Source organism: Castor canadensis, chromosome 17 (assembly GCF_047511655.1).
Source record: "Castor canadensis chromosome 17, mCasCan1.hap1v2, whole genome shotgun sequence".
Classification (NCBI taxonomy): domain Eukaryota; kingdom Metazoa; phylum Chordata; class Mammalia; order Rodentia; family Castoridae; genus Castor; species Castor canadensis.
The window spans coordinates 14,781,455-14,808,617 of record NC_133402.1 but is presented as its reverse complement, the minus strand read 5'-3'; the positions used below and the strand labels follow the sequence as shown (position 1 = coordinate 14,808,617).

The window sequence follows — 27,163 nt, the reverse complement described above, 5'->3', positions numbered from 1 at the left end:
AACACTGAGATGCTGCTCTCGTAGAACAACACTTGCTTTTAATACTCTGACAGTTCCCCTTTGCTGCCAGAATACCCTGGGCAAAGGCCAAAGTTTAAACCATGCATCTGTGTATATGTAAAAATAAAATCAAAAACCTAAATTCCAATGGGGGCTCAGGACAGCAGAGCCGGCCCAACTTTGGACATCTGTTGGAGCGGGGCTCAGGTCCTTGTTTGCAGGGGGAGTCTCAGTGCCAGCTCCGTCAGGTGAGTCATGTCTGGTTGTTTGCTTCGCTTCTTGATGTATTCCAGAGTTTTTACCTAGGATGAAAAAGAAAGATCCACCTCATACCTGGCTCATAACCCCGCCCTAGGAGCCCAACGCCAGTGAGTCAGCCGTCATGTGAGTTCCTCTCAGAGAAGAGGCCATCCTGACTGACGATGGCAGGGAAGAAGTCAGTCTTGAAAACTTAGATGGTCACTTGCCCTAAAGTCAGGCCTGGTGTGCTCAGGAAGGAGTGAAGTTTTGTGTGTGTGGTTTTCGTTCAGAGCCATGCTCTTCAGCAGGGCCTGGCGCCTGTGTGGAAGGCGCGAGCAGGGCAGTCTGCTGCCAGCCCAGTCTGTTTGGTGACAGCGGGTGTGGCGGGGCCCCGGCCTCACCATGGTCCTGGTGTCTGCACAGCCATGCCTCTGCGCCAGGTGCCACAGGTTGACAGACAGTTGGTTCAGCTTGTTGTTGCGCAGGTCTCCGTGGGCCAAGATGCTGTTGAAGAAGGAGAGGCCCAATGTGCTCTGCCGCTTCAGGGCCTGGGAGAGAGGGAAGGGGCGAGGATGGGGTGAGGATGGGCTGGGACTGGGAGCAGTGTCAACCCTGCTATGAGCTCACTGCTTACCTACCAAGCCCTGTGGGCTTCATCTGTAAGATGATTGTAAAGTCTGCCTCACAGGGTGAGCGAGGACCAGCTGAGATGACACACACCAAGTACTCAGCTCATCACCCATGAAGTGGAAGAGACTCAAGTCACTGGGTCAGAATGAAAGCTGGTGGGGAAAACCTCCTTACTTTAGGTACAGTTCAAAGCCAAAACACACAGTGACCAGGCACAGTGACCCACTCCTGTAATCCCAGTTACTTGGGAGGTGGAGATTGGGAAGGTCATGGTTTAAGGCCATCCTGGGCAGAAACTTCTAGAGACTCCCCATCTCAACATATAAGCTGGTGTAGTGGACATCTGTGGTCTCACTTACACAGGAGGCATAGGTAGGAGGATAGTGGTCTGATGCCAGCCAGGGACAAAAAAGAGGGACTCTACCTAGAAAAAAGGACTGGCTCGTGGCACAAGTGGCAGAGGCCTTGCTTAGTGATCCAGAGGGCCTGAGTTCAATCCCCAGTACTACCATGTCTGTCAGGTGTGTCCTCAAGCCCACAAAGCTGCCATCACTGCTCCTGTCCCTTGCCACTGAAAGGAAAGATCAGCAAAGACCAACCGCCTGCTCCTCAGCTGCTCCCGACACTGGCTGCCTGTACCCAGCTCTCACAAGAGCCACACTGCACCCAACAGCAGAGATGCCCCACCTCATGTCAGAGTAGAAATCGGTCTCAAAAATTAAGTGACAGGGCAGGAGAAGATACAACTAATTCCCCAAGGGTGAACAGTCACCAGAGAAGGCCAGGCCAAAAGGTGGCATCTGCTGTTTCAGGAATCCAGGGACAGATGAGCTCACATGCTGGCCACCGGTAAGCCAAGGTCCCAGACCCTTGTTGGCTAGGCCTGGCTACCCCACCACACATCCACACTGCACCCAGGCACTAATGGGTACCGTCGTCTGATTTAACACTCTTGACTCTGGCAGGTACATTTATAACCCCTCAGTGGGCAGCTTCTCAGGCTGTCTCCCTGGTCACTCACATTAATGCAGGGGATAGCACGGAGGGACCCTGCAGGCACAGTTAGGCAGGGGAGTGGGGTGAGGACGGGATAGGACTATCTGGGCCCAGTCTAATGACTGCAGCCCTTAAAAGCTGAAAACTCTCAGGCCAGAGGCAGAGACAAGGTGGAAAAAGCAAGGCGGAGGGAGGTCAGAGAGTCAAAGCACAAAGATGGACAGAGGGAGCCCCAGAGCAGCCACCAGCAAGGAAACAGACCTCTAAATGCACAGAAGTGGGGTCTTCCCAGTGATTCCTAAGAGCCCAGCCAGTCCACACCTCAACTTCGGCCTTGTGGAAACCTGCAACAGAGATGCCAGCCCGCTAGTGCTGACTCCTAATCTGCCAAATAGCCTCCAATGGGCACTTTTTCTTTGTTGTGGTATTGGAGTTTGAACTCAGGGCCTCATGCTTGGTAGGCAGGCACCCTACTACTTGAACCACTCGGAGCCCACAGGCATCGTTTTAAGCTGCTAAACTGTGGTGCTGGTTACACAGCAATGGAATGGGCACAGCTAATGTGCAGATGAGGTACCTGAACTTGCTCCAGGACCCAGAGTGGGACTTCAGCCTAGGCTGCACATGCCCACAGCCCAAACCGTGCCACAAATCCACAGCAGCACCATGATCGGGAAGCAGCCTCATGGAGGGGCAGGCTGTGCTGTGGGTGCCCAGGCTAGCAGGGATTTGTTCACCGGCTGGCCCGGCCTGCTTTGGCTTTGTGGGGCTCATTAGACCATGCAGTTCTGGCCCTGTGGATCTCTGAGGCTGTTCTGCTTCCCTCAGACACCTGGGGCAAGAGGACACCTGCTTTCTGCTCCGCTCCTGAGGACTAAGCTAAAAGAAAATTCAACTTCAAATCTCACTAACTGTCCCCTGGGCAAGGCCTGGGGAGCACATCACACTGCAGTGAGGGAGAGAGAAAATCAAGCAAGGAACACAGTATCTAAAGTTCTTTGTCAAAGAACTTCTCTTCAGGCATTTTACCCTAAAAAACTCGAGTTGTGTTTTCAGTGGCGCAGTCATTCAAAACGACATCGGCAGATACATGTCTGAGGGATGCTAAGGCATGCCACAGATAGTCAAAGAAAAACAGGACCATGTCACAGGAAAGCCAGATCAGATACTGAAACCCAACAGAAAACTGCTTCTTTTCCCTTGAGAATGGCCACTTCCAGGAAGTGACAGGGCTCAGCACAGTCCCCAGCTCAACATGCCCAAGTTTGTGAGGTTTATGGCCAAAGCAGGGCCTGCTCCTTCCTGTGGCTTTAAAGGATGATTCGTCAGTTCACAGAGGTGGGACAGGCAGGAATAGCTTCAGCAATGGGGTCCCAACAGCAGGAAGCTGTCACGGACAGGATCCCACCGGCTTTCCCAGGCTGCAGTGGACCCGGTCTTCGGCCACCAACTGGAGGACTCCACTGAGGCTGTCTACCAAATGACATGGCAGTATGAAAGAGTACAAAAGAGAATGCGTTCAATGTCAGCTTAGCTCACGGAATTTTTGTGATACGTGTGCATAGGTGGCCATGTGCCCAGTGCTACTCCGTGGCTTTTACGGGAGATGAAATGCTCTGCGTTCAGAACAGTCCCAGAGTCACCTTTCCCCTCCACAGAGGACAAGACAGGTGCGAGTTGAATAACAACAGTGACAAGGGGTGCAGCTCTGGCCTTTCTGTTACTGTGAGCTGGGGGGTCTAGGCCATGGTCGTTTGTGCTGTCAGCAACCACCTGTGATCAAACCCAGGAGGAAGAAATGCATACCCTCAAACCCTGTGGCAAACGTTTCATGGGTGTAACTTGTCAAATGTGTCACTGCTGAGAGGTGCCTGGTCCAGAAGACAGAGGCAGAGCCATGGGGTTAAGAAATGAGGGGAAGGGAGAGAAGAATTTTATGGTCAATTAGTACAAAAGTGCAGACTGAGGGTGACGGGCAGGATGCAGAGGGCTCCTCTCTGAAAGCCATCTTGGTAGGGATGGACTGAAGGGATACAGGGCCCTTGTCCCACAGCTAGGAGAGCTTGTAGTGCTCACTAGAACGGGGCCCTGAGATCCTCTGCTTTGACAGACCAGTTTTCCTGTGGGTTCTATGCTATTCCATGACAGACAAGTGCCTGCCCTTGCTGAACTTACCAGGGGTTTTGGGCCCCACTGGAGGCGGGCAGGGTGCAGACCTGGACCCCAGAGCAGTGGCTCTTAGTTTCTGTGGCCATCGGGGCCTCTGCCCTGGATGTTGTCCTTCAGGCAACACTCCTGAACTTGGCAGAGCCCAGAAAAATCCCACTCTCCAGCAACTGCCTGAGTACCTTGGAGAGGGAACCGGACACCCACGTATGGACAGTCAGCCTGCCACACCCATGCGTTCCACATCCATGGATTCAACCAAGTGCAAATGCAAAGCTGGGTGTGTACGTGCTCTGTACACAGCATTTATACTGGATTACACATCGTACGTCATCTAGAGTGATGTGAAGGACATGGGAGAGGTGCATACTTTATTTGCAAACACTGCATTTTATACAAGGGCTTGAGCACTCAGATTTTGGTATCCACAGGGCTTACTGAGAGATCCCTACGTGTATGTATTTATAGCTACATGGTGTCTGTGGTGTCCTGGTGGGATGGGAAAGGACAGTGTTCTATACAGTCCTGTAAATGACAACGATTAGCATCCTTCTAGATCTCTTGATCTTACTCTTTCTTCAGAGTATGGATAGCATGAAAAGGATGGGCGTGGGGGAGCAAAACCCAAGACTAGTACAGAATCCAGGGAGATGGAGGGAGGGGGTAGGAAAGAGAAGAGGTCAAGAGTGTTGGAAGGTGGGACAGCTGCCAGGAACCAGGAAATCAAAATTCCCTCAGGTTTACAAAAAAGGATGGGGGTGTGGGGTAATGACAGAAAATGGCATTCCTGCCAGGATGAGCCCAGCAGTAAGTTGTCAGCTCCCATCTCAGTCTCATGCTAGGTAAGAATGAAAACTTGAAATGCTCAAACTTTTAAGCAAACAACTCAGACCAGATAAAGAGTAAGACCTAAATCGGGCACAGCAGCTCATGCTGTAATCCTAGCTACTTGAGAGGCTAAGAGCGGGAGGAGGATTGTGGTTTCAGGCCAGCCTGGGAAAAAAAAGTTTGAGAAACCCCATCTCAAAAGAAAAGGCTGGGCATGGTGGTGCTTCCCTTCTATCCCAGCTACAGCAATAAAACAGTATTTTCCAGGCTGGCCTGGGCAAAAGTGAGATCCTCTTTCAAAATAACCAGAGCAAACAAGGGCTGGCGGCGCAGCTCAAGCAGTAGAGTGCTTGCCTTGCAAGTGTGAAGACCTGAGTCCAAACCTCAGTGCTGCTTAAAAAAAAAAAAAAGAGAGAGAGGAGGAGGAGGAGTACCCAGGAAGGGCACAGAGACACGACAGGCAGCAGTGTGAATGCTATGCTGCTGTCCACCTCTGCTGTGCGTCCTTGAGTCAACCTTGTCTACAATGACACAGATCCCCCAGTGTCTGCAGGATTAACCACTGTCTCATCCAGTCTGGGACACAGGCTGGGGTCTATGTGTCACTTACACATTTGGGCCCACTACAGAAACAGAAGCCACAGTCAGCAAAGTTGGGAAGAGAAGCCAAGGGTTAATGAAGTGTATGGAAACTGAGCTGAACCCCAACTCTGCCTCGTGCGGCCTGGACACAAGTCGATGATAAACCCCACTTTGTACACAGGAGCATGGGTTGTGGAAAACAGCCCAATGTGTGTCCCATGGACACATTCAGGATGACTTACTCCCTTTGCTCATCTGTACGTGTGAAGGGGCTCTGGATCCCACATTTGATGGACAAAGGCTAGGAACCAGACCCCACTATGGTTGGAAGACACACATGCCACTTCTTAAAGGATCAGTGGAAAGAAAGGCCTTCACTGAAGAGGGCAGTGTGTAGCTAAGAAGTCAGGTGTGGTGGTACATGCCTTTAATTCCAGCTACATAGAAGGCAGAAATAGGAGAATCATGGTCCAAGGCCAGCTAAGTCAAAAGCACGAGACCCTATATGGAAAGCAATGTAAAGCAACAGGACTGGGGAATGGCTCAAGTGTGGGAGCACTTGCCTTGCAAGCTCAAGACCCTGAGTTCAATCCCCAGTTCTGTCAAAAAAAAATCAAAGGGAAAAAAAAGTGGCATTTCTGCTGTCCTAGAGGAAGCTCTGGTCAGACTTCCCTGTGCCTCAATTTCCTTTGTTGCCAATGAGAATGAACAAGCTGCCTGCCTCCCATGGGGACCGTGGACACCTGTTTATTCACTGTGTCTTCCTCCAGCATCTGCTGGATGCTGTGCTATGTGTGAGGGTGACACGGTGAGTGACCAGAGACTCAGCCTGTCCCTGCTCAAGTTGGGAGTGAGAATGTGGTAAGCGGACAGACACACAGAGCACTGCAGACAGCCGCCAAGTGCTATAGGCACAACTCAAAAGAGGGACTGGAGAGAATGGCCACTTGAGATAGGCATCAGAGGGCCTCTCTGGGGAGGACTTCCTTTTTTCTGAGGCAGTTTCACTGTGAGGCCAGGCTAGCCTCAAACTCATGAGCCTCATGGGGAATTGTTTCCCTTCCACAATGGACAGTGCCCAACCTCCCTGGAAACTCGAGATTCCAGAGCAACGGCAGGCAGGGGCAGGCAGCACCCACCTCGTCCTTGCCCAGGGTCTTCAGGTGTCCCAGGATCTGCGCCATCACCGCCTCACACAGCCTGTTGTTCTCAGCCAGGAACTTGGAGTCTCCTCCGTAGAGGCTGTCGTTGGAGTCGACTAGATGGAAAAAGAGAGCAGTGAGACAGATCCCATCTGTGCCCATGCTAGCCAAGAGAAGGCTGTGTGTCACACAGGGTCAGAAGGTGGCAGGAAGTCACAGCAGGGCAATGGGAACAGCTTTGGGAATCACAAAACATTTGGCCTGCAGGATGGTCTGAGCCAGAGGCCAGTGGTGTGGAAGTCGTCCCTCTGCTGGCCCATGGGACGGCAGTAATCAGAGTTGCTGGGGACTGGGCTGAGCACTTGCCTCGTGTTACTGTAGAGTCCTCAAAACAAACATGTGAAAGACATGCTGTGAACATCATTTAGAAACTAAAACCAAGGAGAAACTCAATTTGACACAGGTTCTGGGAACACTGCTGGAGGGAGTACAGTCATGTGGAAACAGGCTTAAGAATGTCAATACCATCGCTTCTCGGCCTTTTGGTGAAGATCAAGTGTAGCATCTGTTCTTATCAGTTTAATGTCTGATATGTCCTCTATCTGAGGACAATATATTAAATGGATTTTTGGGACTAGGAGATGGAATAGGAGCTTGCTCTGTCCACTCTATGCATCGGCCTGGTATTGCAGTACCTCCAGGACCGGTGCACCAAAACAAACAAACAAAAAAAAGAATGTCAATACCACGTCACGCCCACTAGGAGAGCTGTAATTAAAACAACAAAAACAGAAAAGAAATGCTGGTGAGCATGTGAAGAAGGCGGAGTTCTTGTGCATTGCTGGTAATAATGTAACACAATGTGTGTCAGAAAGTGACACACGGATCACCACCTGATCCAGCAGCTCTGACCGCAGGCACACGCCCAAAGGGATGGAAAGCAGGGCCTCACACACACACACGCACACCAGTGTTCACAGCAGCCTATTCACAACCCAGAGGTGGAAACGATTTGAAAACTGTCAGCAAATGAAAGGATAAACAAATTGTGGTATATCCGAACAGTGGAATAGCACTCGGCTTTAAAAAGAAATGAAAGCCAGGCATGGTGGCATGAGACACGTGATCAAGGCATGAGGATCCCAAGATCAAGGCCAGCCTGGCCACAGGGAGACTCTGTCTCAAGAAACCCAGACAACAAAACAGAAAGGAATGACACCTGCTACAAGGTTCATCCTGCAGAAGGACAGATACTGTATGAGTCTGCCCGCTTCAGATTTACAGAGACAGACAGAGGAAGAGAGGTCACCACAGTCTGGGGCTGAGCTTTGCTGGGTACAGGGTTTCTGTTAGAGATGATGAGAAAGCTCTGGAAATGGATAATGGTGATGGCTGTACAACACTGTGAACGTGCATTTGGTGTGGTGGAATCATGTACTTAATGGTAAATTTTATGCTATATAGATCATACTAAAAACCCCCTGTAGAACAAAGAAAGTCTGACTCTCTTGACATGGAAAAATCACTTCAAGAGACTTATCTTAAGAAAATGACACAGTGGTCACTCAAGGACACTATTATGTGACAGTCACTGCCTGTGTTCAGGAGAATGAGAGGAGAAGCAGCACAGAAGTCCAGAAATAGAGTCTGGACTACATGCTCTGTGGCATGGGATTAAATAAAGTGCACAGGGCTGATGGAGTGGCTCGAGTGGTAGAACACTTGCCTAGTGCAAGGCCCTGAGTTCAAAACCCAGGACTACAAAAAGAGGAACAGTATATGATATATGGTTATGCTATTAACCATGAAAGTATTAATACAGAATTGCCAGTACAGATAGTTACAATACACTATTTTGTAAAATGTGATAAAACAGCATGCAGAGTCCTCCCCACCCATAGCACAGATGTGTATCTATATGGATATCCTAATTTATAATTTCCGAAGAAATATTTTTACATTAAAATTATATTTATTTTATTGTTTTCCTGCAATCTGCTTTGAATCTTGGGCATTGTAAGCATAATTAACTAACTGATTTAGCTGATTGTTCAGGAATAATAGATCTTCGTTTTCTTCTCCAGCTTTTAGTTTGGAAAAATGTCAAGGCTGCAGAAAACAACACTACAGTGAACAACACTTACTTCTCACCAGTCCTGCTGCGCCTTGCCTACCATACATGCATCTGTTCTTCCTGCACCATCTGAAAGCAGGTTGCTGTCATATTGCCTAGGAATAGGGAAAACAACTGGTTTTCCAGTTTCCCAGCTTGTCTGCCCACTGGTCATTTCCAGTCTGAGCCTGACCTGCCTGTGTAAGGAGACTTCAGGAGACAAGTGCTCCCCTGAGTCCAGCTTGGTAGTGAGCAGCTCTGGGCTGCAGGGCAGGTAGAGATTTGTGAGCTGGCTCTGGCTCTGACTTGCAGCTGCTGTGTTCAGCGTGGAGCACAGCAGTCATCCTGGTTAGGAGAATTTTGTACCGCCTAATTTTGTGTGGTGCAAACCTACAGGCATGGCGGCTCTCGGTAAGAATTCCTGGTCCTCCTCTGGGTTTGAGTCTCTTGCTCTGATTGGCCCAGCACTGGAGAAGTGGGAGGGGCCACAGGTGCGTTCAGGGCAGGTAGCTGGCACACACATGCATGCACCTGCACACGTGTACACACAGCACCTACTGAGCAGGCTTTGACCTAGGTGCTGAGGAACCACCCCGCCCCTAAAGTGGGGGACAAGGTGGACCTGGCCCCGTCCTTACAGACAAGCGAACAGGACATGGTGACAGGGAGTGCTGAGGGGCAGGCGTCAGGGGATCCTACAATCCAGGCTTCAGCCGGAATGCTGGAATCGGTGAGAGGGGGTTCACCAGAGAAGTAGAAAACGGGAGGGGCTGATGGGGGCTCCATGCTAACATCTAGTAGTCATAGTGGGGGTAAATTTGAGAACAAGTAATCTGGACATGCCAGAGTGCAGGGTGTCCTGAGAGCGCAGACACGGTCCTCCAGAGGAGAAGAAACAATGGCGAATGGTCACCAAGCATAAACCATCATTCTCTGTGTGTCTGACCCTGGGGCCACAAACCCGAATGCTTCAGGGGCCTGGCAGGTGGCATGGGAGGGTGAAGCGGGCTACCGGCTTCCCGGGAGCATCTGGGTTGTGTTCATCCAACAAAGATGAACTCTACCTGCACAATGAGTAAATAAACCAGGAGCACACTGACCTGTCCACCACACACGTGCTCTCCCAAGCTCTGGCCCCAGGGAGTGTCAGAACTCAAGGCAGTCAAAGCACCTCAGGCCTGAGATCACCGTGGCCACTGAATCCCACGGGCAGATCTGTGACATCATCTAGCACCTGCTCTGCACAAGTTCCAAGCCGAGTCACTGCTGAACCCACAAGGAAAGGGAGCAGGGAGAATGCAGCCCCAACCCCACAGAGCTGGTCTCGCCTCCCTCCCCTCTCAACCACTAAGAAACTCGGAGGTCACTGCAGTCAACACCAGATCAGCACAGCTGGGCTAAGGAGGAGAAGAAACCCATTCTTCTGGATGCGTCTTTAAAAGCTGGAAAACTAGCTGGGGTGTGGCTCAAGTGGCAGAGCGCTGCCTCAGCAAGTCTAAGGCCCTGAGTTCAAATCCATCCCAAGGCAATGACATCCTCAGAACTCATTTGGCTCAGCATCTAAGGGAAAGGGTTGACAAATGGGACTACATGAAATTAAAAAGCTTCTGCACAACAAAAGAAATGGTCTCTAAACTGAAGAGGCCATCCAGAATGGGAGAAAATGTTTGCCAGCTACACATCAAAGGACTGATAACCAGAATATACAGGGAGCTCAAAAAACTAAACTCCCAAAATCAATGAACTAGTGAAGAAATGGGCAACTGAACTAAACAGAACTTTTTCAAAGAAGTCCAAATGACCAAAAAACACCTGAAGAAATATTCACCATCCCTGGCCATAAAGGAAATGCAAATCACATTCAGATTCCACCTCATTCTTATTAAAATAGCTACCACTTAGGACACAAACAACAGGTGTCTGCGAGGATGGGGGTGGGGTGGGGAAGGAACCCTCATACACTGTTGGTGGGAATGTAAACTAGTACAACCACTCTGGAAAAAAGTGTGGAGGCTACTTAAAAAGCTAGACATTGATCTACCATATGATCCAGCAATACCACTCTTGGGGATATACCCTAAAGAATGTGACACAGGTTACTCCAGAGGCACCTGCACACCCATGTTTATTGCGGCACTATTCACAATAGCCAAGTTATGGAAACAGCCAAGATGCCCCACCACTGACGAATGGTTCAAGAAAATGTGGTATCTATACACAATGGAATTTTATGCAGCCATGAAGAAGAATGAAATGTTATCATTCAGAAGTAAATGGATGGAACTGGAGAACATCATCTTAAGCGAGGTCAGCCAGGCTCAGAAGGCCAAAAATCACATGTTCTCCCTCATATGCGAACTTTAGATCTAGGGCAAGTGCAATAATTATATGGGACACTGGTCACACTAAGGGGAGGTCACGCACAGAATGGGGAGGGTAAAAGAAGGAAAGTAAGAACTTGAACATGGTTGATATGCTGTCTATACAAAAATGAATACAGAGATCTTAAACCAGCTGAAACCGCCATAAGAAAGGGACTAAGGCAGAACGAAGAAAATTAGAGAGCTGAACCAATTGGAGTGTAACACATCTGTGCATGGAAATATCACAAGGAAGCTCCCTGTGTAGCTATCTTTATCTCCAACAAGCAAGAATATTGTGTTTTCCTTTTTATCTTTTCTTTGTTATCTTCTGCAAAATTGGAGAACAGGAGGGTGGAACAGGTCCTGCCAGGGTTGGGGGGGCAGGTAGAGGTTGGCACCAGTGTTGCGGGGAGGATGTGGGGAAAGGGGGTAGGAGGGAGAATACGGTGCAAAAAAATGTGTACACATGCATGTAAATGCAAAAATGATGCCTGTTGAAACTGTTCCAGGAATCAAGGGAGAGGGGAATAAAGGGAGCAGTGCAGGGGAGAATTCAAGTGTGATATAGTTGATACATTGACAGAACCTTTGTAAATGTCACAGTGTACTCCCACCCAGCACAATAATACAGGGAAAAAATAATCAAACGTAAAACATGAAAGTAAATAAATAAAGCAAGCTGGAAAGCCAACACCTGCCTATCAAACACAGCCTTGCTCCCTCTGCCAACCTGTATCCAGCTGTGGACCCTTCAGTCTTGTTCTGAGAGGACCCCTGCCTCTGCTGGGGGAAGGGGAGAGAGGAGAGAGTACAGTGGACTACAGGAATCCAGGAAAAGGCAACTCCCATTTAAGCAGAACAGAACCTTCACTTATTCCCGGTGAGAACATCAATCTATATAACCATTTTGGAAAGCTGTGGGGTGGTATCCCCCAAAGCTGAATGCAAAAAAATCTCACTTGCCAGCACTTCCACTCTAGGCATACACCCAAGAGAAAAGGAATTCAATACATATAAGCAAGGATGTTCACAGTAGCACTACTCAGAATAGCCCCACACTGGAACTGTAAATGTGCAAACACCCACCCGCAAGTGGTATTCATCTGATGGAGTACTATGCAGTCATGCAAAGGGATGGGTTCCAGCTACACATACATGAATCTTAACGATACTGAGCGCAAGACACCAGACACCCAAGCATGTTTGCTAACTAATCCTTTTACACATACCAGACAAACCGGCAAAGTCACTTATAAAGTGGCTTCTCAGGAGCATGGAGGTGCTGCAGTGGGGCACAGGTCTGTGGGGCTGACGGTTATGAGCCACCTCTTGTGTTCTGTTTCCTCAGTGGGAGGGATTCCCTGGCTGTGCTCACTGTGCAGAAGTAACTGGCATCACTGCTCACTGGATGTGTGTCACGTTATGCATTCACTGTCATGGAGAAGCAAGCAAGCAGCGTAACGTGCGTCCCCGGGCCTGAGTGTGAATTCCACCTCCATCACTAACTAGCTGGGAGCCCTTGAGTAACTCACGCTGTCTTTCTGGGCTGCCCTATTTGTATATAAAATGGGGACACGAATGCTGTCTGCACAGCAGTGCTGAGACAGCTCAGGAAGAAGTGGCTCGTGGTGTCTGGTGGTGCCGCAGGCAGGAGGGGCTCTGCACATGGCCACCCTTCCTGATGTTACCTGGCCTCCCTAATCTGCATCACCACCCTGGCAAAGTGTCTGAGGTCATGACAAGGCCCTGTGCCAGCACCCCAAACCTACCCACTGCAGTTTCCTGGTATAGACACTTTAAATCCTAGGGTCTACGATTACCCGCCAAAGCACTTTTACTAATACGGGCATTTCCTGGAAATCAAAACTTGGAACTGAGGGTCTGCCAAGCAGGACTGTGAGGCTTGGAGCGGGGGGGCCTGGCACAGGGACGGTCTCATGTTGTGTCCAGGACATGCAAGTGCCATGTCTTGTACCGGCAAGTTCAAAATGGCCAGGAGCAGGTAGGTTTCACAGCCACCTGCTTCCTCCGCAGCACCTGAACTAAGGGCCACGGGGGTCGTGGGACTTTCAGCAGACGGGCAGCAGAAGGCACCCGGTGAGCCCCAAAGATCACTGTCACTGCTCAAGGCAACACCTCTAAATAGAAGCCAGGAGTGTGCAGGTGGGCGGGAGGCCTGTGCTACCTTTGTCTATGTGGTACAGATAAGTCTCCTGGCTCATGGCAGACAGCAGATGGAGGACGCAGGTGTAGATGCGGATTCTGTCGTCACTGTTGTCCTCCCAGGTGTAGTCCTGGATCACATTGAGAAGCTCTCGGACAAGAAACAGGACCCCGTGCTCCGGGTGATCCTGGTGAAGAAGAACAGGAGACAAACCTAATTACAAGGCAGGAGAAAAACCCAACGCCATTGTTCCCTCCCCCCAGCAGCTGAGCAAGCAGAGAGTGTTTCTTCCCCAGGTGAGGCCCACTCGGGAGCCTGGAGAAGCAATGAGAACAGTGACAACACCGTGTACACCTCACTGATCAGCACACTTCAGTTGGGGACCTGAAAAGGAAGCCTCCCTTTTGGGCACAGGAATGAGAAAGCTGACAGTTTCATGACCTGTTTCCAAAATGACACAAAAAAGAGTTAGTGGAATGGCTCAAGTGGTAGAGCGCCTGCCTAGCAAGTGTGAAGCCCTGAGTTCAAATCCCAGTACCACACACTCACAAAAAGAACCCAGGACTGAGCAACAGCTGAATTGGAACTGTGCTCCCTCTCTTGGGGGAGGGAGAAAGAACCCAGGAGATCCTGGGTTCAGTATCGTTTTGAGATACTGAACAGAATGGCTCAATGAACCTTAAAACAAAAAAGTAGCAACTTCAATTCAGTTCCAAAAATACAGAGAATACAGAGCCCCTGCAGAGAACTGCCTCCTCCTCCCACATGGGTTACACAGCCAGCCAGCCCCGCCACAGCCCTAGTGATCCCATGCACACCCCTCTCTGGGTTCAGCAACAGCTCTCCCACTTCTGGCACCAGCTGCATCTCTCAGGTCCCTGCAGGACATGGGACACATTCAAACAGGCCAAATGAGGAAGGTTTAAAGAATGGTTATTTGTAGAGCTGGAGCTAGGGTGAAGGAACAAGTGATGGGAGGCACCAGGCCTAGCTGAAAGAAATTAAGACCTACAACCAGAGGAGGTTACCTGGCCTTGGGTGGAGGGACAAAGCCACTGCAAAGCCAGCCCAGGTGAGCACAAGGGGACAGATGCCCAGCAGCCCCCCTCTCCGGCCTGTGGGCAGTGCCTCCTGGTGGCTGAATAACTTGGAAGTCAGAAGGAAGGTCACCCAGGAGACGTAGTTCCCAGAGGCCAGTATCGCCGGCACAGAAGGGCAGAGGAGGCTGTGGGAGGCTCGCACATGTGCTCAGGGTATTCTGGCCAACCGCCCCATGGCCTGGAATCTTCGCCCAGGATTTGGCCAGCAGCTCCTCAGAGTCTTAGGTCTTGGACACTGGCCCCCACCCCTCCTCCTTCCCTAAACACTCTATTACAAATCTTCCTGTTTTATCTTCTTCCCAGCATTCCTGCCAGCTGCAACCATCTTATTTACTGCTTCATGAAGTGCCATCCGCGTCTTGTGCCTCACTCGTCTCTTTACAACCAGCCCAAAACCTGCGGGACAGGGACTTCATCCACTGCCACGTCTGCCTTACAAGGCCAGATCTGCCCACTTGCACACTGGATTTTGTCAGTGGAGGCTCTGGGAGTACCGTGTGTACCCCAATGTGTTCCTGGTTCTGGGATGGCCCTGGGCACATGGCAAGCACTGGGAAAGCCATGTTGATTACTTTGTCAAGTACCCTCTGTGTGCAAGACGCTGAGGCAGTTACAAAAGTCAAGGGACTGACACTTCAAGTTTTTCAAGATGCTATTATGAACTCCATTTCACAGATGGGAAGTGAGCCAGAGAGAGGGGAAGTGACCCACCCAAGGTCACCCCACTGGTACATAGGGACCCAAGGTTTGCTGCCTGGCGACCTTCCTCACTGTGGACACTGTTCAGTTCGTCTCTTGTAGAGATGAGTGAATCTAGGGAGAGGTGTCTACATAGTGCACTGTTCTGAACGCAGGCGTGGAGCAAGAAAAGCCCTGCAACTGAAGGGGGGCTCACAGGGTCCCAATCCGGTGTGAGCAGTGAGAGTGAACAACCCATTCACCCACCGCTCCAAGATGGTGGGTGCTGCAGAAGCCTAAGTCTGCAAGCTCCATGCGTCGCCTGCCGGGGCCATGGCCACCTGGCACGGAGTCAGTCTCAGCTGGCAATGTCCCACAGCCTTCCTCTGCCCACAGCTGTTTCTAACTAGGTTGTTTTGCTGTGATGTCCAAAAATGCATTTTATTTAAGGATCTGCCTCAGGATAGCAATAGTCTGAATGTTCCAGTAACTTAATTTCAACATGAACGCTAGAGCCCTGTGGGAGACCACCACACACACCGTCAAAGGGGCAGGCAAACAGGAAAGGAGAGGTGGGCTCTGCTCACAACTGAGGAGGTGAGCGATCACCTCCAATCCTGCACAGGACAAAGTTTTCCATACGATGTCCACGCTTCAGTGACTGTGACAACCTTTTAAAAAATGTTCTTGGATGGCTCCCTGCCAGCAACTAGGTCCAGGCAGATACAGGTTCTGCAAAGGAGAAGAGAAGGCCCTGCATTGGTGGGAGCTGCATGAGAGGCTCCTGGAGTCTCTGGCAAGGCTCCCACCCAGGCTGCCACACCAAGGAGGCAGCTCCCAAGGGGCAGCTGGCAGGCTCACCCCTCCCCCCACCTAACCCGACCATGGGCTTGACACTGTGACACTGTCCCTTTACTAGTGGTGACCTTCTGGGTCTCCAGTCTGCAGGAGAGCCCCTGCTGTACTCCATTCTTTAGCAGAAGTAAGATCCAAGAAGACTCTGGCTGACTTCCAGGGAGGGCCAAGATGGTGGAAGCAAAGACAGTGGCACAGCACAGACATTCTGGCTTTGGATCCCAGTGGACCACTTGCAAACTGGTGACACTTAACCTTGGGCATTGTTGGTGGAAATGTAAAATGGTACAGCTATTGTAAAAAACACTACAGAGGTTCCACAAAACATTAAAAATAGGGCTACCATATGATCCAGCAGCCCTCATGTGTTTATTGTAGCACCATTATAAGAGTCACAATGTGGAAAGCACCTACTAGTTCCATAAATGAGCACATGAAGAAAAGGTGGTTTATACACACCAGAGTACTATTTAGCCCTGAAAAATAAGGAGAGTCTGCCATATACAGGTGCACCTGGAGAACATCATGGTAAGTGAAATGAGCAGGCTCAGGAGGACACACGTGGAACCTAGAACTGTCCAGTTAATGGAACTGGGAACACATGCTGCCTGCAGAGGGGCGCAGCAGGGGGCTGGGGAGCTACTACTCAACGTGCACAGAGGTTTCAGTTAAGCAAGATGAACACGCTCCAGAAAGCCGCTGAGCACCACTGTTCCTATGGGCAACGGTACTGTCCAGTGCGTTTGAAAGTTTCTTACCTGTCTTACTACAAGGAAATAAAACTTAACTTTTTTTAAGGCAGTAACACGAGAGGTAACCAATCTGAACTAGGCGAACGTGGGATGTGAGTGTCATCTTCGCATCAAATCCCCTTGCAGTGGGCCTGGCTCAGGTTCGGCCCAGTGATCCCCTGGGGCTCACCCAGCCATCGCCCTTGGCAGTCTGGGCTGAGCCTCCTGCCGCACTTGACAGCCAGCGGGAGCCGAGGGAGCCCCAGTGATGCCTGGCAGCGCCTAACCCTACATACACTGTTCTTCCCTGTACGTGCAGACCCCCAGCAAAGATTAACTTACAAATTAGGCACAGAAAGAGACTAGCAATGAGTAGTAATAAAATACAACGACTGTAACAACACCCTGTAATAAAAGTCACAATTTCTTCTCTGCTTAATGCCTTGAGAAAGTTCACCTTCTCACTCGAAGATGACAGACACTAAATACCACAGCTTCTCTTTGGCGTCTGCAAATCACCAGCACCACCACTCCTGTGCCTCAGCATTAGTAAGTAAAATCAGGGCCACGGTGACACAAGTGCCATGACCCTGACAGGTGACCTAACATCGGGACTATGAAATGATTCCGGCACAGGCAGCACGCACAGGATGGGTCCGTGGACAAGAAGATGACTCACGTCCCAGCCGGGATGGTGACATTTCATCACGCTACTCAGAATGGTGCACAATTTAAAACTCGGGGATTTCTGGAATTTTCCATTCAGTACTTTTGGATGGAGGCTGGCTGCAGGAAAGTGAAACAGCAGATAGGGAAGGGGTGGACTAACGCTGCATCTCATGAGGAGGGGCGTGGGGCCGTGAACACTCTGTGACATTGAGTAAATACAGCAAACAACAAACGTTTTGGGTTCAGATCCCAGCTCTGCTCCTTACTAGCTGTGCCACCTGGGACACACCACTCGACCTTTCAGTTCCAGGTTTGCAAAAGTGAACAAGGCATAATTCTTTCTCCCTCTTATGGGTTGGGGGAGGGGGATTCCTAGAGATGGTCTTTGACGAAAGATGGTGGCATGGCACCGGACACCCAGTGTCTGCCACATTGTCATTACACCAGGAACTAAAACCCAACGAGCATGGAGGCCAACCCCACAATGCCTAAGGGACCTGGCAGGCAACCGCACCGGCTACCTGCACTGGGGCAGCTGCTCCCCAGCTGTGGCCCAGCCAGGTCACAGGACATGGGCTGTCCTGAAGGAGCTGAGTGTTCGGGGGAGCCGTGATGTTGGGGTTTTCACTGATCTACCAATTTCTGGATGTGGAGAACTCACTGCAAATGCTCCCCAGCTGCCCTGGCCCTCTGTACTGGCTCACACACCAGGGACACGGATGCCTCCTTCACAAAGCACTTTCGGAACAGCTGCCACTCCAGTCAACCTGTGCAGCAGTCCTGAACAGTGGGCATTTCAACAACATCTTAGAAAGAGGAGGAGGAGTCAGGCACTGGTAGCTCATGCCTGTAATCCTAGCTACTCAGGTGGCAGAGATCAGGAGGCTCGAGATTCACAGCCAGCTAGGGCAAATAGTTTGTGAGACCCTACCTTAAAAGAAACCCTTCACTAAAAAGGATTGGTGGAGTGGCTCAAGGTATAGACCCTGAGTTCAAGCACAAGTTCCGCAGAAAAAAGAAAGATGAAAGGGGACAAAGGCAGCTTAGCGTTTTCACGAAAGGTCCCAGAGCTATGAAGTACTTGGGTCAGGACTGACTCCGAGGCCTTTCAAAGGGGCTCTGGATGCTGGGAGTGGCGCTCAGTGGCAGGACACTGGCCTAGCACATGAAAGGCCCTGGGTTTCAGTCCCAGTCCCTAAGGAAAAAAAGTTCTTGAAGATACTCCAGGTTTTTTGGTTTGTTCGTTTGTTTTGTGGTACTGGGGGTTGAACTCAGGGCCTATACCTTGAGCCTGTCCACCAGCCCTTTTTTTTGTGATGGGTTTTTTCAAGATAGGATATCGTGAACTATTTGCCCGGGCTGGCTTCGAACTATGATCCTCCTGATCTCTGCCTCCTGAGTAGCTAGGGTTACAGGCCTGACGCCGGTTATTTTTAACATCTAGAAAAACTACCTGGGCAGGTAATTAACGAATGAGTGATGACCACCATAGACTCCCTCTTTGGACAGGTGACAACTGACTAGACTCTCCTGAGAGGGGAGACACAGGTTGCAGTCCTAACAGGGGCTCGAATGCTCTGGAATCAGCATCTAGGGACCTCAGTTCCTGATGGGGCTCTCAGAACTGCGGTTCTGACAAGGAGAGTCGAAGCTGAGCCCGTCTTGTTTTCTCCACTTTAGAGACAAACAATCCACAGAGAACAACACGCCATTCAGGAAAGGACGCACAATTTCATGACTGTGAGTGACGTAGGGTGGGGCTGTCATCACTGCCAGCAATTTCAGAACATTTCGTCACCCCAGGAAGGAACCCTGTACCTGCACAAGCAGAGTCAAGTTCAGAGTGATGTTTCTCTAAGGGTGGCCCTGAGACCACCTGTTCCTGAATTGCCCAGAAGGTCCAAAAGGTCAGCTTGGGGGTTTCCACTATATAGGAGGTTCCTAGGAGCAGGCTTCCGACAGCATTTCAAGTAGTGTCCCGTGACTCTGAGGAACATTCAGCTCAACTACGGGCTCTTTTATCTCTTTTTTTTTCCCTTCATTTCTTTCCTTCTTCTTTTTTTTCTTTTTTGAGACAAAAAAAGGTTATGTAGCCCAGGCTATCCTTAAACTCACCATACTTCTGGCTCAGCCTCCCAAAGGTGGGATTACAGGCATGCACCACCATGCCCAGCTCGACCAGGGATTCTTAACCTGTTTTGTGCCATGGTGTATTTTTAATCCAGCAAGTAAAGTACATAAGACTACAAGGAAAATCAATTACACTAAAATATAGTTGCAGAACTATTGTTCAATGCATTTGTGACAGTACAACCTACTGATCCTGTAGAAATGCAAAAGGCTGAATTACTACTGTGCTTTTTGTTTTGGCAGTACTGAGGAATGAATCCACGGCAGGCTTCACACATGCTACTCAAGCACTCTACCACTTGAGCTTTTTGTTTTTGTTTTTGGTTTTATTTTGTTTTTAAGTCAGGGTCTTGCTATCTTTGCCCAAGTATCCTTGAACTCATAATCCTCCTGCTTCCACCTCCTGAGCAGCTGGGATTACAGGCGTGAACCACCACACGAAGCACTACTTTGAGGAAGGAAGAACACTGACAATCTGAAATCTCTTTTGCGCCCAAAATGCAATTTGGAAATATCTGTTGGCTTCTTTTTGTGACAAAGCCCCAGCGACTATCGTGAGTACTCAGACTTGTCATCTGTAGTGCATAACCAGGTGAGAGGTAAATTCCACCTAGAGGTTCGTGAAACTAAAGACGTCATTTTATTTTTTTTTTTAACTTCACCCAAATTCATGGTCACCCTGCTAGACCACTATGGCGTGGGTGGACCCTGAGTTAATGGCCCTGGGCTACGATCCCTGCTGGGAGCAGCTCCAGGAAATCCCCCCTGCTGGGTCCCTGAAGAAGCCCAGGCCTATTACTTTTTATTTCTTTTGGTGGTACTGGGGTTTGAACTCAGGGTTTCTTGAATTCCGTGCATTCACTTATTTAAGCCTCACAACAGCCCAAGAGGTAGAGACTATTTCTACCTTCCTTTTATGGACATGTTACTCATACATGATTACCTTGACCACAAAGCTGGGAAGAGGAGAAGCCAGGTTCCAGCCTGTGGTTCTGAGGCTGCACCCTTCAGGTCTGTGACAAAGAGAGACTTGCTATTTAGGCCACTCAGCCCAGGCTAACTTTAAACAACCCCTCAACAAACGAACCCCAGAGCCAGCTGGAAGGAGAATTCACTGAACAATTCCAACATCTAATCAGAAAACTGGTATCACTTCAGGGCTAAGGCACGAAAGTGACGTCACCTGTGGCTCTTGGGGGCACGCACCGGGACAATTAATAACGTGGAGAAGAAGTTGCAGAGGAACTCCAGGAGGAATGACTCCGACGGTCGCACCTTCCCATCCACGCTGATTGTCCTCGGAACCTCTGGCACCAGGCTTATCGCAGCTTTGAAGAAAGCATCAGCTGTAAGAGAGAGGAGAGGACAGGTGCACTGTGACAACTGCAAAGTTCAGGGTGGCTCCTCCTTCCCCTGGCCAGGGTCATGAAGTCAGGCCACACTGATGGACTTGTGGAATATTCGGATGACGGAACCCCAGCTAAACTGCCTCTGGACAGGTGAAGAACAGGTGGGAAAATTTAAAGTCTAGAAGTGGCAGGGGCCTGGGCTGACAGCTCAGCTTCGGTTGGTTCTATGAATCCACAGGAGAGAGAGGTGCTGTCGTCAGGGCTGGGCGAGGAGCACCTCACCACCTCACGATATGGGATGTCCCAGCGTGGTCTGTCTGAATCTTATCTTCCTTTTTTCCTTCTTCTTCTTTTTTTTTGGTGGTACTAGAGTTTGAACTCAGGGCCATGCACTTGCTAGGCAGGCACTTGAGCCACTCCTCAATCCTGTTTGAATATTTTCTAGAACATAATCTTTTTATTAAAAGAACAACCACTAAGCTGTGTGTGGTGGGGCACACCTGCAATTCTAGCACTCAGAAGGCTGAGGCAGGAGGATTGAGAGTTGCAAGCTACCTAGGGTACATAATAAGACCCCAACAGGGGGAAAAAAGAAAAAAAGAACCACAGGCTAGGCAGGGTGGCTCACACCTGTTATCCCAGGCACTTGGGAGATGAAGATGAGGAGGACTGTGTGCAGTTCAAGGACAGACCAGCCAAAAAGTTAGGGAGATGCCTTTTCAACAAAGAACCTGATGTGGTGGTGCACACCTATAATCTCAGTTACATGGGAGGCAGAGGGCCATGCCAGCCTGGGGAAAAAGTGTGATACCCTATCTGAAAAATAACTAAAAGCAAAGAGGTATTGAGATGTGGCTCAAGTGGTAGAGCACCTGCCTAACAAGTGTGAAGTCCTGTGTTCAAACCCCAGTACCACTAAAAAAAAGAACCACTGAAGTGCCCTAAAAAATAAACATGGTGTGCACACACAGCTTTAAAGACTTAAAGACCTCTGACTGGGTAACAATTCCAGAGAACTGTTTGAGAAATAAAAATGTTTTAGGAGCTCTGAAATAATCTGTAAAACAAGAAGACTTTAAAAGATAGGAAGGGAAGAGGAAGGGAAGAGGGAGGGAAAAAGAGGGGGAGAGAGACAGAGGTGCATAATAGGACAGAGCTGGGGGATCAGAGTGGGAGGGATGGGGGGAGAGGGAAGGACTGGAGGCAGAGGCAAGGTGAAAAGGGAAAGAATTCTTTTTAGAACTGCCAAGGTCCTGACCATGAGAAAAAGCCTCAAGGTCAAAAACTGACCTGGCCAATCAACTCTTAAACTTCCTGACCAGATCAAATGTGTTCATGGGCCAGATCTCCTTCCACAGCAACGGGAAGCCCCGTGATGCAGAGGAACACACAGTGGCACAAAGCAACCTGAGTAAAAACTCAAGTCCCTCCACACAGCAGACCCAAGGAGCCAACACAAGGACGGGTGCCACTTTCCTGGGAGCCAGGGCCCAAGGTTAACAGGTCTGTGCATCTGAAGGTGAAGGGGACAGACTACCCAGAGGGATTCCCCAACAGGATGTCCTGTCCCCACACCCACAGCCCCAGCATTCCCACTTGCACCTAAGCAAAGTGTTTTGGCAGGAGCTTGAACGGGGCATCCTGTGGACACACAGGGGCATAAACATGGCAGAGACCAATGTGACCATGCTAACCTGCACTGGGCTTAGCCTGCACTTTGGTCCAAGGGGTAAATGACCCACATGTTGGAGGGAAGGGCATTAAATGGAGGGGAGGGCAATGGATTCAGTCCCATAGATACACCTCCCAGAAGGTGAGTGACAGGTCAAAGTCACCCAGGCCTGGTAAAGACCGAGTTGAGCAGAGGTTACACCTTTCTTCACCCAAGCAATGTGATCAGATTTGTATCTTTACAAGAAACACAAGCTGAAGGTCATCAAAAGTGGTGAGAGAGGCTAATATTCAGAACACAAAAAGAACTTCAACTCAGTAACAAAAATAAGCAACGTGCTTAAAAAATGGCAAAGGACACAGACTTTTCTCTAAATAAGACCATAGATAGACAACAAGCAGATACAAGGATCCTCAATGCTGCTAATTATTAGAGAAATGCAAATCAAAACCACAAGGAGATTATTGCTTTAGAAACACTAAGATGGCTTCTACCAAAAAGAAAGTGAACAGCTGGGTGCAGTGACACACACCTGTAATCCCAGCACTCACCATGCTGAGGCAGGAGGATTGTGAGTTGGAGGCAACCTGGGCTGGACTGTGATGACAGCACAATGTCCTCAGTGCCATTCAACTGCACATTCAAAAAGAAAAAGCCCAAACTATCCAACACAACCTCCCTGGAGTAGGCGGGCATCTGGACGTCCATGTCTGGTCCATTCTCCTTCTAGGGAAAAGCCACTGTCCCCAGGCCTGTAGGCTTTGTTTGCCAGTGAAAACTTGACGAACATCGTGGGTGAAGGCAGTCTTCTTGCAAGGGCCTGAGGCTCTGCTCCAAGCGACTCAACAGGCTTTTTCCTTGGTTTTAGTTCTGTGCCTGTCACCAAGTGGCCAGAGAATTTGGCTGCTATTATATCTCACAAAAGGGGAAGAAGCTGTGCCCTGGGCCCTTGGCTCCTCTCACCCCACCCAGTTCCCTTTCTACAGGAGGAGCTCAGCTCAACAGTGCCCTAAGGTCTGGGCATGCAGGGCTCCGGGGCAGACCTTACTTCCGCCCTCACAGAGCGTCCTCATCCAGAAGACACTGTCTGGGTCTCTTCTCAATGCTATTAGTAACTAACTCTGATCTGACTGCATGTGAAAACAGGTTTTGTATAATCATGTCAATGTCATACTTCCTTAATATTTTTTTTTTAAGAGATGGGGTCTTGCTGTGTTGTCCAAGCTGTCCTGGCCTCAAACAACCCCCTGCCTCCAACAGCTGGGACTGCAGGTGCACGCCACTGTGCCTGGCTAACAACAAAGTCATACAATACTTTATACTTATTGAAAGCTGTGTAACAGAATTCAAGATAAACTGGATTAGATTTTTAAAAAAGAGACCTACAGAAAAGGAGAGCAGATTTCCACTCATAAAGAATAGTATCCTGAACCAGAGGCATGACTCAAGTAGTAGAGCACCTGCCTAGCAAGCAGGAGACCCTGTCTTCAAACCTCAGTACCAAAGAAACCAAAAAACCAAGTCTAGTGTCCTGTGTCCCTTGCTGTTCTAAGGCTGGGCACCCGGGCCCAGACTGTGTTAGGCACAGCGCTAAGCTGAGGGGCACGCCCTTTGTTGAGACCAACCAGGACACTGTTCTGCACCACACAGCAAATGTGCTGGGAATGGCCCTCTGTGTGGGGCACCTCCACAAAGCCAAGCAGGACTCAGGGTTTAAGCTCTTCAAGTAGTTCCCCTCTGCAGGATTCTTCTCCAGGTTCACAAGGTGCTCAGGGCCTGTCCCAGATCCTCAGAAAGCTCAGGGGCCAGTGGCCACCCAAATATGTCCACCTGGAGACACCACTATCTGCTTTGTTCTGAGGCTCTGAACAGTAGGGTTCCATGTCCTAATAGACTCAAACGCTGCCCAACTGGACAACCTTCCAAAAGCTTCAAAACACTCAGAATTAAGACGTACCATTGTCTGCAAGAACAAAAGTTTGGAAAGAGTCCAAATGTTTTCTGATGTAAGGAATATTTTTCTGGGGAAAAACAGGGTGGGGGTTGGGAGAGAGAATTTATAGTACTTCCCCAAAAAAAGTAGAATACAAAAGCTTAGGAAAAACACTGCAGAGGGGCCAGCCTCCCTCACTGTGTCCGAGGTGGGGTGCCAGGATACAGAGGGGGAGGCAAGGAGCAGAGGGGAGAGCAGGCAAAGAGGATGCAAGAATAATAAGTATTTTAATGGTTATATAAAAGAAAAAATTGAGAAAAATGTCCAAACAGTGACTTTTTGGAGGAAGGGGTCAAGCTTGTTATCAGACTTTTTATTTTGGAACTTTTATTTTTTCAAATGAGCAGTCCTAATTTTTATAATACAAGTCATTAAAATGCAAACGAGCACAGAGACTGCCTCTCTTTTTAACAGGATGAAGAACAATCTCCCCAGACACCCGTGACCATGGATTTGACTGTGACCTACAGGAGAAAGGTCCTTGGCACTGGTGCTCTGGAACTCTGTGCGTGAATCAGAAGACGTGGTCACCGTGAAAACCTGGCCCACCCTCACAAGGCGGGATTTTGCTTTTTTAATAAAACATTAGGTCAGTGTTATGGAAACCTTTACTCCTCATTAGAGCCATAAAATCCTTGGGCCAAACAAGACCTCAAAGGCAATTCACGGCCAGACCTTTGGTCCCTCATGTGTCCTAGACACCTCTGCTGGGCCGCTGACCCAGGCCAGGGAGGTCTAGGAAAGCAGACATCAGGACTTAAGGCTGGGCTTCCCAGCGGCTTAGATGCACCCATCCCTTGAACGTCCTTTGCAGGCTTCTGCCTGGAGAAGATTCATTCTCTCTAGGTCTACAACCCTCGCTGTAAAACGTCTGTACCCAGCTTCAGCCTTTCCATCTGTTTGGGTTGGTTTGGAGCAACAATCTCAACAGACAGAAGTCACCACATGAAAGGCGACAGCAGAACATAACCTAATCCTGCAAATGTGGCCTCCACTAAAGAGGTGCTGTCGCCAGAACATGGGTGCTCTTGGGAAAGCCACATGGTCCCAGGGTCAGGTTAATATCCAAAGACAAGTTACTCATCGAGGTTTAATCCTGGGTATGACTTCCATGTGTTTTTCCAACAGAAGTTGTTGCTAAAGCAGTTAGGCCGAGGACGTCAGGGCCACTGCTCCACGACAGGCCTACAGAGCAAAATTTAAACAAGTGTGAAAGTCTGGGGACAATTAAATACCTCATTTGTTATGGCTTAATCATTTCCAAAGAGAGCTTAATGTGGCCTTGACTTTGCCACCTGGCTTAGGCAGCACACCCTTTCTGTTCACTCTGAGCATCAATATTTAACGTGTCAAGTCCACCAGGGACGTATAAATTACTTCCCGGTTTCTTCACTGCCATCAGGAGGCTCTGCAGACTTACTTGCTCTCCCTCTTTGATCTCTGGGTCCCCAAGGCATCTGCCCGGGAGTCACCTGACTCTACCTGTCTACACCGCAGTCATGCGGCAGCCCACGGGAGGCTGTGCCTTCTCTCTGTGAAGGGGAGGCTTAGATTTCCCTATGCAGAAAGGGTTCATGTTCCCTTCTTAATTCTGGGCCTTTGCCCCTTACGTACGGTGATCGAATGCTCATTCTATAATACTGCTCTCAAGCCCCACATGTTCCTGGAATTAGATATCAAAGTTCATTTTGGCGTGGGGGATGACCTCACCACAGGGAGCACAGTGACATCAGCTGAGGTCACTTCTTAGCTGGATGCCCCTGGGCAAATCACAAGCCTCAATTTCGTCATCCATGATCTCCCATCTGACAATACATCCAGATTGCTCTAGACTCCTCTGCCAGGAGTTCAGATCTCTGAAGGGAAGGCCTTCCCCAACTGCCCCGTGTGTCCCCAGGTCCTCCCCGTCACACCAGCACAGCAGTTAAGTGTGTCCACCAGCCTGAGCTATGCTTGAACCAGACGTCTTCTTTTCCTCAAATATGAAATGATTTACCCCAAGTAAGAAGGCCTCTGGCACCCTTTTCTAGTTATGTTCGCACTGGGAGAGGTTTCTTAGCACTTTGCTTTTACTAAGAATTATCAGCCATTGTTACCACGCAGTCGCCATTCACTCACTCAGCGCACACTGAATACACACATGGCAGCCAATGTGCCAGCAGTCAGAAGCACTGCAGCAAGGACAGGGAGGATTTCATGGAGCCCAGGACGGGGGCAGACAATCGTTTATGTGCTTACTAAGTCACAAAGGTGATAAGGACAGTAAAGGGTGCAAGGAAGACACTCTTACAGGACAACCTGACCTAATTCTCTGTCTGGGACTGGGTGGGGGAGACCGAGAGTGTGGCAAAGCTCTAGGATAAAGACGCAAAGACCAAAAAACTAAACAAAGTAAAATTTAAAAGATGGAAAGACGGGGATCATGCCCTGCAGCGGTTGGGAAAAGTGTTATTACTCAAGTTATGGAGGAAAGTAGTCTTCTTTTCACTATTGCTTTGCGGCGCTTCCTCTTCCTGTCCTGCTCCAGCCTAGGGGAACTGCAGGCTTATGTCCAGCACAAGTCAGCTGCTTAATCCCCATGGGTTCCTCTGGGTTTTGCAGAAAAGTCATTCTGTATTTTTGCCAAAAGATGTTCTGTTAACAGAGCCAGTCAGTGTGACCTTAAACATGAACCCCAAGACTCAAGGGGTCACTTGGCTCCTGGGAACTCTGCCACCAGTCGCTGCAGAGCTGGCTCCTAAAACCCCGTGCATGTTCATCTG

General features: G+C 49.5%; 1 protein-coding gene and 1 non-coding gene across 5 annotated transcripts in view; one reads left to right on the top strand and one right to left on the bottom strand.

Moving 5' to 3' along the window:
• Window positions 1-18: 18 nt before the first annotated feature.
• Vps35l (VPS35 endosomal protein sorting factor like) overlaps window positions 19-27,163 on the bottom strand; it is a 98,633-nt gene continuing 71,488 nt past the window's right edge. For 2 of the 4 annotated variants that reach the window (XM_074059548.1, XM_074059546.1), the window contains 5 exons: window positions 20,594-20,733; window positions 13,246-13,411; window positions 6,582-6,700; window positions 642-744; window positions 19-302 (listed from right to left, as the gene is read on the bottom strand). In XM_074059548.1, the coding sequence (XP_073915649.1) occupies window positions 130-302; window positions 642-744; window positions 6,582-6,700; window positions 13,246-13,411; window positions 20,594-20,733 (701 nt within the window). In that variant the 3' untranslated portion in view covers window positions 19-129. Of the gene's footprint in view, window positions 303-641; window positions 789-6,581; window positions 6,701-13,245; window positions 13,412-20,570; window positions 20,734-27,163 lie in introns of those variants that run through there. The other 2 variants (XM_074059547.1, XR_012443190.1) reach the window with 2 other exon arrangements.
• Window positions 7,111-7,301, top strand: LOC141418749 (U2 spliceosomal RNA). The gene has a single exon (XR_012443394.1). It is a non-coding gene; the product is annotated as a U2 spliceosomal RNA (small nuclear RNA).